This window comes from Mirounga leonina, unplaced genomic scaffold, assembly GCF_011800145.1.
Source record: "Mirounga leonina isolate KUSES-001 unplaced genomic scaffold, KU_Mleo_1.0 Mir_165, whole genome shotgun sequence".
In the NCBI taxonomy this organism is placed as follows: domain Eukaryota; kingdom Metazoa; phylum Chordata; class Mammalia; order Carnivora; family Phocidae; genus Mirounga; species Mirounga leonina.
The window spans coordinates 46,328,766-46,339,064 of NW_023270415.1; the positions used below are offsets into that span (position 1 = coordinate 46,328,766).

The 10,299-nt window shown below is 39.1% G+C and overlaps 1 protein-coding gene across 1 annotated transcript in view; it reads left to right on the forward strand.

Moving 5' to 3' along the window:
* Positions 1–10,299, forward strand: part of SPAG1 (sperm associated antigen 1) — a 69,735-nt gene that overhangs the window by 18,156 nt on the left and 41,280 nt on the right. The window contains exons 6-9 of the mRNA XM_035011638.1: positions 10–116; positions 910–1,015; positions 4,212–4,342; positions 7,385–7,491. Coding sequence (XP_034867529.1) covers positions 10–116; positions 910–1,015; positions 4,212–4,342; positions 7,385–7,491 — 451 coding nt within the window. The remainder of the gene's footprint in view (positions 1–9; positions 117–909; positions 1,016–4,211; positions 4,343–7,384; positions 7,492–10,299) is intronic.

Here is a 10,299-nt window from a genome sequence, read left to right on the forward strand (position 1 = left end):
TCATTTAAGATTTGACGTGGAAAAGGAATGTTCAAAAATTGATGAAGATTACAAAGAAAAAGCTGTAGTAAACAAGTCACATTTGTCTAAAATTGAGACAAGAATAGACACAGCAGGTAATTGGAAAAAAATAATAATTTCGTAGTTTTTACATTTTCAAAATTGTAATAAAAGCTATCAAACTAGGGCGCCTGGGTGGCTCAGTTGGTTAAGCGACTGCCTTCGGCTCAGGTCATGGTCCCGGGGTCCTGGGATCGAGTCCCGCATCGGGCTCCCTGCTCTGCGGGGAGCCTGCTTCTCCCTCTCCCACTCCCCCTGCTTGTGTTCCCTCTCTCGCTGTGTCTCTCTCTGTCAAATAAATAAATAAAATCTTTAAAAAAAAAAAAAGGCTATCAAACTAGATGACCTTCTCTTTAAGTGCTACAGATTTCCATTGTAATTTTATGGATTTTCTCCTAGAGTTGACCACTTCTAACAAATTCAGTTGCATCCTTTTTAAACTACTTAATTTTATATGAGTAATAGTTACACTACTTAAATTTAGTAAGCCTCAAAATATAAACCTAGTGTTTTACTATTTGTTTTTCATTGTATTTTTCAAATCTTTTTTCTCCAAATCCCTCAATTTTTTTTTGCCTCAAAACAAAAAGATACAGCAGTTTATTTGTTTTCACTGGAAGTCTGTAGGTGTATAGCACCTTTAAGGTGAAATAAAACCAATAATAAAAAAAATCTAAACCCCCCAAAATTGGGAATGATTTAAAGAAACATTTCCTAAACTTAGGAAACCTTTATTTTATTTACTTCACAATTTACTGCTGCTCTTAAAATAAGCATTCTTGGATTTAAACTTTTTAAAAATTCTCTTCAATTATATTTTTATTTATAGCAGATAACATTTACTTCTAGGTCTAACTGGGAAGGAAAAGACTTTTCTTGCTACTCATGAAAAGGAAAAAGGAAATGAAGCTTTCAACTCAGGAGACTATGAAGAGGCTGTGATGTATTATACTAGGTAAGCAGATTTTTGTTGTGGTTTATGTTGCCTGTTTTTTTTTTTTTAAGTAGGCTCCACACCTAAATATGGGGCTTGAACTCAGGACCCTGATTGAGAGTTGCGTGCTCTACCAACTGTGCCAACCAGGAACCCCTTGTTGTGGTTTAAACTTGCCATTTAGGGGCGCCTGGGTGGCTCAGTCATTAAGTGTCTGCCTTCGGCTGAGGTCATGATCCCAGGGTCCTGGGATCGAGCCCTGCATCAGGCTCCCTGCTCCGCGGGAAGCCTGCTTCTCCCTCTCCCACTCCCCCTGCTTGTGTTCCCTCTCTGTCTCTCTCTCTGTCAAATAAATAAAATCTTAAAAATAAATAAACTTGCCATTTAAAAAACATGATAATGTTTATATTTAATTGTTGAAGTGATATAAATAAGCTAAAAAGTCTGTCAGAATCACTGAAGATATTATACTTATGATTTATCATAAATTCACTTGTATTTGCCTTGTTTTTCAGTACTTTTCTCAACCCCTTAAGCTCCCTAACCCCCAGTTTGACAGAGGTCCTTTCCTATTTTCCAGAGAAAATAGAAGCCATCTGAATGGAACTCGACAGAAACTCCATAGAGCATAGAGGTTAAGAACTCCGGTTCTGCAGTTAGAGTGCCTGGATCTAATCCTAGTACTTATAATGCTACCTCCTACCACAGGGCCTTTGCATATGCTGGTCCTCTGTGTAGAAATCCTTTCCTCTTCTTACTATCTAGTTAATTCAAACTTGCCTTCAGATCTCATCCCATGCTTCACTTCTTTGGGGAAGTCTTCCTTTGCCTCCCAGACAAGGTTAAATCTCCACTCTACTCCACTCCTCCCCACCCCTGACTCCCAAGGCAATCTTGCTTCTCCTTCGTGGTACTTGTTGGAGATACAATTTAAGTTTGTGTGTTTTGATAGTAACTGGACTGTAAACTCTGTCAGAGCAGAGCACCCTTGTCAGTTTTCTTATAACTTTGTATCCCCAGTGTCCAACAAAGTACCTGGTTCATAGTAGATATTCAATAAATACTTATATGCACTTTTTTAAAATAAAGATTTTATTTATTTGAGAGAGAGAGAGAGCATGAGTGGATAGAGTGGCAGAGGGAGAGGGAGACTCAGACTTTTGACTCAGGTTCTCCTTACCTTTGACCCTGAGATCATGACCTGAGCCGAACGCAGATGCTTAACTGACTGAGCCACCCAGGCATCCACTTACATGAACTTTTGAAGCTCTTAACAGTCAATGAAAAGTAGAATAATTTCCTAAAATATTGTTACAAACTAATTGTGCTTATAGAATCCCTTATGCTATCTTAGAAATAAACTCTCTATGATCTTTTTTTCACCTTTGGAAGGAAGATTTTTTTTTCAATGTTGCTTCTCTAAAGAAGTTTGTCTCCACTGTTTAAGTGAACATACAAGGTAAAGAGGCTATTAATCTATTTCTCATTCAGTATTGTCTTCCCTTTTTAGGCACGTGGATGTCAGCGCTGATGTTGTTCTCTCTCTTCTTGTAGATTTCCACCAGTAGAGAATCTCTTAGTCTATTACAGGGAACACAATTTTTCCTCTTTTAAGAAATCAGAGTGGTGAAAAATTAAAGCAGCATAGCATTAAGGGAACTCAGACTGCCACTTTCTGACACTGGGCAGATTCTTCACCTCTCTTGCCTCAGTTTCTTCAGTGTGATGAGGTTGTTATAGTGAAGTAGTTCAGAGCCGCTGTGAGAATTCAATAAAACAACACACTGAAAGGCAGGATAACATGGTGGTAGTGATAGCAGGTGCTGGACTATACTGGGTTTGAGTCCTGCCTCCCATTTACTAGCTTGTGACCTCGGGCATGTTACTTGGCTTTTCTGTCACATCTGTTTTTTTCATCTGTAAGATAGGAAGAGCAGTAATACCTCCTTCATGGATTATAGTGAGGCTTCAATGAGCGTGGTGTTTGTGCCTGGCAGGTGGGAGGTACTCAGTGTCAGGTACTTGTATTAGTCATTCTTACTTGTATTGTCTGTCTTTGGTCTCTACCCAACCATGTGATTTCTTTATATTCATCTTTAATGATCTTAGTAAATTGCTACTTTTTGTGGCTTTTCCCTTTTCATTTTCTATTCTTCTGGCTTTAGAAAATTCAGTGCACTGATACTCTTCTCCTATCTTTCCTAAGCTTAGGAATACATTATTTCACAGCACTCCAAATCAACTTATTAAGCAACAACCGGGGAGGTTTTAAGTCCTTTTCATCAGTTATTTTGCTTTCATACCCTTATGTAACAAAATTTCCTCTCTTAAAGTCTGTATTCCTCCGTTACTATTACTCTCCTTTGTTTCCTTCAGTTAACTTTTTCTGATTAAATTATGATCATTTCCTCCGGGTTAAATCTACTTTTAGATTACAAACTAAACTCTTGTTTTTAGATTACAAAGTAAACTCACCATAGCAACTTAATAAAGGATATTAGTTGTGGTTGATTGCTCCATTTTTTTGTACTAGGAAATTGTCCCCAAGGAGTCAAAATAATGTATTTGATGTTAACTAAACTGGTTTTTTAGGAGATCTGTGGGTATGTAGGTTACCATTCACTTCTAAAGCCAGGGTCAACCTTAAACTGCTTACCTAGATATTCAGCATCTGTCTAAATATTGATTCAGTATGTCTATAGAACTATATTTTATTACTCTTGATGATGCAGGCTGTACTAGTTTGCCAAGGCTGCCATAACAAAGTGCCACAGGCTGAGGGGCTCAAACAACAGAAATTTATTTTCTCACTGTGTGGAGGCTGCAAATCTGAGATCAGGGCGTCGGCAGGGCTGGTGTCTTCTGAGGCCTCTCTCCTTGGCTTGTAGGTGGCTGTCTTCTCTCTATGTCTTCAAGTGGTCTTTCTTCGGCATGTGTCTGTGTCCTAAACTCCTCTTCCTATAAGGACACCAGTCATAATGGATGAGGGTACACCCTCATGGCCTCAATTTAACTTAATCATCTCTTTAAAGACCATCTCCAAATACAGTTATATTCTGAGATGCTGGGGGTAAGGACCTCAGCATATGAGTTTGGGGGACACAATTCCACCTATAACACAGGCCATAATTGTTTTGTTTAAAACTTTAGCTGAGTTTTTCTATCTTCTTATGTTTTCCTCTGGTCTACTTGTTGCCAATAAGTGTCTCTTTTGTAGGAGTATATCAGTGCTCCCCACAGTGGCGGCCTATAACAATCGTGCTCAAGCAGAACTCAAACTACAGAACTGGAACAGTGCTTTTCAGGATTGTGAAAAGGTCTTGGAGTTAGAACCTGGAAACTTAAAGGGTAAAAAATATTCACAGAATGCTTTAAATTTACACCAAGATTTGTTCGACAATTTGTAGACACTCACTATGATTATACTAAGACTATTTCAGATACACTCTAATTTCTGTGAATCATCACTTTCATAAAGTTACTTTTAACTTCAAGTTTAACTTGGAATTTAAATTCCTGGTTATTTGCACTGAAGTGGTTAATAATCCCAGGAGATTAAGTAAAATATGTTTTTAAAGAAATATCTCAGGCTTACATTTGAGCTGTAGTGGTTTTCTTTTTATCTTTTAATTTTTTTATTGTGGTAAAATACACATAACATAAAACTTACCATGTTTATCATTTTTCAATGTACAATTCAGTGGTATTAAATACATTCATATTGTTGTGCAGTCGTCATTATCCTCCATTTCCAGAACTTTTTTTATCCTGCGTAAGTGAAACTCTATGCCCATTAAACAATAATTCTCTACCTTCCCCTCCTGCCAGCCTCTGGCAACCACCATTCTCCTTTCTGTCTCTATGATTTTGCTATTGTAGGTATCTCATCTAAGTGGAATCATATATTTATCTTTTTGTTACTGGCTTATTGAACTATCCATTTATCCAAAAAATATCTAAGTATAATTTAATATAAAATTTCTGACATTAATATAATAAGCCCATGCCAGAGCTCTAGAACCTTCTGCCAGTGGCTTTGTGGGCATTTCCACCTACATGTCCATAGACATTTTATTTATTTCTTTTTATTTGTTTATTTGAGAGAGAGAAGAGAGATTGAGCACAAGCGGAGTGAGGGGCAGAGGGAAAGGCAGACTCCCTGCTGAGCAAGTGGCCCAATGTGGGACTCGATCCCAGGACCCTGAGATCATGACCTGAGCCAAAAGCAGACGCTTAACCGAGGGAGCCACCCAGGCGCCCCTCCATAGACATTTTAAATTAAATGTGCCCAAAGCTAACTATATCTTTTTACCAAAACCTGACCTGTGTTCGGATTTCCTGTCTCAGTGGCTGCACAACCTTGCTGTGGTCTAAGCCTGACTACACAAGTCAGACTCCACTTTCCTTTTCTGTTATCCAGAAGGAATCACTCCACAAGGGAGCGGCATAATTTATAATAGACCCTATTTCTTTAAATGTTATGGATTTGAGTAAATATAAACACTTAATTTTTTTCACATGGAATGTACCCTTGTGTACCCTCCTGCGCACCATGGGTGTGCAGAAGCCATGGGTGTGCTAAGGGGAGATCCTGGAGCATCAGCCCTGACTGTCATTGCCATGGATTGCCCTCCTTTTACCAGCAAAATCCTCTTTGTCTGTAGTTTGTCTCTGTCACAGAGTATGGGTGGGCTCCCAGTTTTAGGACGTGGCAAAAAAGTTTTGCGATCTTCTGATGGGCCCACACCAACACTGTGCCAGGCCCTGTGCCAGGTACTTGGCACGTATTAACTCCACTAATTTCACAATAGGTGAGTAGAGGTGCAGATACTATTGTTAGGACACTCAGTTTACAAAAGTGGAAACTGAGGCATAGAAGGATTAAGCAATTCACCCACAATCACACAGCTAGCAAATGGCAGAGACAGGACTCAGCACTGGGCAGCGGACTCCAGAGCCCACATTCAACCACAGTGCTCATCTTTTGCCACCAGAATGACTTTATGTTTCCATTTTTCCTTGTTTGAGTAATTTCAAAAGCACCAGAATCTTCACTATTTAAAAAACAAACTGAATAGAGCCAAATCTAGTAATGAGGAGGGCCATAAAACATTAAGAAGTCTTATATTTGCTTAAATGAATAACTTCCTTTTCAAAACTTTATGTTTTACTCAAAATATAACTGTTCTAAATGCAGTGTGGTACTTCAGTTCATCCTGCAACAGAAAAAGGCATTAGTGGAAAAACTGGTGAAATGCAAGTAAAGCCTGTAATTCAGTTAATAGTATTATACCAATGTTAATTTCTTAGTTTTGGCAAATATTCCATAGTTATGTAAGATGTTAGCATGAGGGAAAGCTGGAAGAAGGTATATGAAAACTCTATTATCTTTGCAGCTTTGCTATACACCTAAAATTATTTCAAAAATAAAATGTTTAAAAAATGATAACTATTACATCATGCCTACTTCTTTATGGTTGTTCCCTTCTGAGTAGTAATAGTAATAGCTAAACTTGTACTTAAAGTATAGTGTAACAGTTTTGATTAAATTTATGACAAAATGATTTATCCTGTAGATTTTCATGGCTCATTCTAAGGCTAAAATCAAGTTGGTCAAATGTATGTTTTAAAATAGCATATTAAAATATGTTGGATATAAATTTCTCACTTTTCAAAATTTCCAAGCCTCATTCTTTTCAAAATAATGATTTACTATACAAAGTTCTCTGATTATACATGAATAATGATGGGACTATAGGCATTCCTCATCAGTATTAAATAATTGTTGAATTATTTGAAATACACAGAAAATCTGATGCAGATTACCAAAGTGCTCAATTTCTGAACTGAGCCGACTTAATCATCAGGATTCTGTCAGTTCCCTGTGCGCAATACCGTCTAATCATTTTAGAGATTGCTATAGAGGCTTCCTTCACTAATGGCTCATATTATGAGCCATCTGCTGGTCAGCAATATACTAAATTTGAATAAAGGATTTTCTCAATTTTCATAAAGGGGCAAAATACTACTAGTGATGATTATTAAGGGGAAAGTGTTAATGCTCCATGTCCAGCTTCCCAGTCGAGCTGTAGAGTGTGGTGCCTCGAGGGTATGTATGGCCTCTCAGCGCTGACAGGGGCTGGCAGAGCCTGGGGCTGCTCGAGGACCGGGCTGCTGGAAGGGACTGGTGCCCGAGGCAGCCTCTTTGTTTACCCCGGTATCATTTTCTACATGTGCAACAATATGAAAATGGGTGTAATTAAGCTTTGCCCAATTGCACACTAAACTGTTCTGTGCTATTTGTATTCTTCCACTTGAAAAATAGGTTCTAACCATGATACCACACATTAAAAAATATCACTTTTTTTTTTTTTTTTAATAAATTTTCAGCCCTTCTGCGCCGTGCCACTACATATAAACATCAAAACAAGCTCCAGGAAGCTCTAGAAGATTTGAATGAAGTACTGAATGTTGAACCTGATAATGAGTTGGCCAGAGTAAGTACAGAAAGTGATACCTCACTTACTTCTATAGTTTTTTTATTTTTATTTTTAAAAAGATTTTATTTGAGAGAGTGAGCAAGTGAGAGAGACAGCACAGGGGCAGGGACAGAAGGAGAGGGAGAAGCAGGCTTCCCATTGAGCAGGGAGCCCGATGCAGGACTCGATCCCAGGACCCTGGGACCATGACCTGAGCTGAAGGCAGATGCTTAATGGACTGAGCCACCCAGGCGCCCAGTTAGTATTTCTGTATTTATGTTAAAATGACATCAATCTTGTTGGATGAATGATGTTGAGAATTAGGTCACAGCTTTAAAAACTAGGTATATCCCGGGGCGCCTGGGTGGCTCAGATGGTTAAGCGTCTGCCTTCGGCTCAGGTCATGATCCCGGGGTCCTGAGATCAAGCCCCGCATTGGGCTCCTGGCTCAGCGGGGAGCCTGCTTCTCCCTCTCCCTCTGCCTCTCTCCCTGCTCATGCTCTCTCTCTCTCTCTCTCTCTATCTCTGTGTCTCAAATGAATAAATAAAATCTTTAAAAAAAAAAATTAGGTATATCCCAAAAGAAAAAAAAAAAAAACAACTAGGTATATCCCAGATGCCCCAAAGTGTTAATATCTATTTGAAGTGGAAGAAAACAGGCTCTGAAAATGTCCAAAACTATAAACCTACTTTGAAGGACAAATATTTATTTATTTAGATAGGTAACATTGTTTATAAGGTGTACTTGTGTTGATTCAATACATTTATATATTGCAGTAGGATCACCACCTTGGCTTTAGCTAACACCTCTGTCACATCCCATAATTATTTCTTTTTTGTGGTAAGAACAATTAAGATCTTGTCTCTTAGCAACTTTGAAGTTTAGAATATGGTATTGCTGACTCTAATCTCTATGCTGTGCTTTAGCTCTCCAGGACTTATTTATCTATAATTGCAAGTTTGTGCCCTTAAGCAACATCTCCCAGTGCCGTACCTCCCCAGCTCCTGGTAATAATCATTCCACTTTCTGTTTTTTGTTGTTTGCTTATTTTTTTTTTTAAGATTTTATTTATTTCTTTGACAGAGAGAGACACATTGAGAGAGGGAGCACAAGCAGGGGGAGTGGGAGAGGGAGAAGCAGGCCTCCCACTAAGCAGGGAGCCCAATGCAGGGCTTGATCCCAGGACCCTGGGATCATGACCTGAGCCGAAGGCAGACGCTTAACCGACTGAGCCACCCAGGCGCCCCTCCACTTTGTTTTTATGAGTTTGGCTTTTTTAGATTTCACATATAAGTGATATCATACAATAAGAATATTTGATTTTTCTCTTTCCTGCGGTGTTGTAGGCAATGCTTTTCTCTGAGCCAATCTCAATTTATTATGCAGAGTGGTATAGAAGTTTCCTAGGTAGGATTAGACACACACTCCATGGCCACAGAAGAGTGCATGGTAAGCATGGCACCACCGACAGCATTCGCTGCCTGACTGAGCAGACTGACTGAGGTATGCACCCCGGGGGCTGTTTGGAGGCCTAATGAGTAGAGGTAAGTGTAGAGAACTGTGAGATTTTACCCTACTGGCAAATTAAAAAGGTGGCCTAGCAGAAGACACAAAGGACTCTGTTATTCACACTACAGCAAACTGATGAGCTTCAAGTTCATGTCAGCTCCCCTGGCCCCCAAATCCCATGGGGGTGGTGCAGAGTGGCCCAGATAGAGCTGCACAGTCATTGCGTTTGTATCACAGGTGAGGAATCCCAAACTTAGGAAAACCCTCGTTTTTTATAATGGGATACAATTAAACCTGCCCAAAATTCTGTCATGGAGGGAAACATCTTTATTTTACTGGAGAGCAAACATACCTGCTCTCTTCTCTGGAGAGAAATACTCTCTCTGTTTTCCAAGGCTGTTCTCAGTAACAGACATCCTGGAAAAGAGAGTCCAGAACAACTATTATTTATGCCACTACTCACAACATATTTAGAAATGTGAGAAGTCCATGGAGAACTGTCTTCCAGCGGTAAGTTGTCACTGTTTCTACACGCACCTGTAGGGTTATCTGTCTCACTCTCTCTCAGTGGCAGCTGATGTCCCTAGTGTATTTGTCAAGTTAGCATTTCAGTGGATTAGGTTTAGGGCCCGGCTGAAGAACACATCTTTTTCCCATAGTACTTTCATTTTATAGGGGTATATTTATTGAAAAGTTATCATGACAATATTCTAAAAAAAATCTGAAACAAGGAAAACCACCTTTAATGTCACTACCCAATACAATTTCATGTTTACATATTAACTTTCAGGCCTTAACCATTTATATATTAACCATATGCAAAGATTAACTCAAAATGGATCTTATACCTCCGTGTAAAACCTAGAATATAAGAGTTCTAGAAGGACACATAGGATAGAATCTTTATGACCTTGGATTAGACAAATCTTCCTTAGATATGACATAATGGCACAATACATAAAAGGAAAAGTTGGTAAATTGGACTTCAGAATTTAAAAGTTTTGCTCTTTAGGGCGCCTGGGTGGCTCAGTCGGTTAAGCGACTGCCTTCGGCTCAGGTCATGATCCTGGAGTCCTGGGATCGAGTCCCGCATCGGGCTCCCTGCTCGGCGGGGAGCCTGCTTCTCCCTCTGACCCTCCCCCCTCTCATGTGCTCTCTGTCTCTCTCATTCTCTCTGTCTCAAATAAATAAATAAAATCTTAAAAAAAAAAAAAAAAAGTTTTGCTCTTTGAAAGACACTACCAGAAATAAAAAAAAGACAAGTCACAGACTGGGAAAAAATATTTGCAAATTGTGTATCCAACAAAGGACTTGTA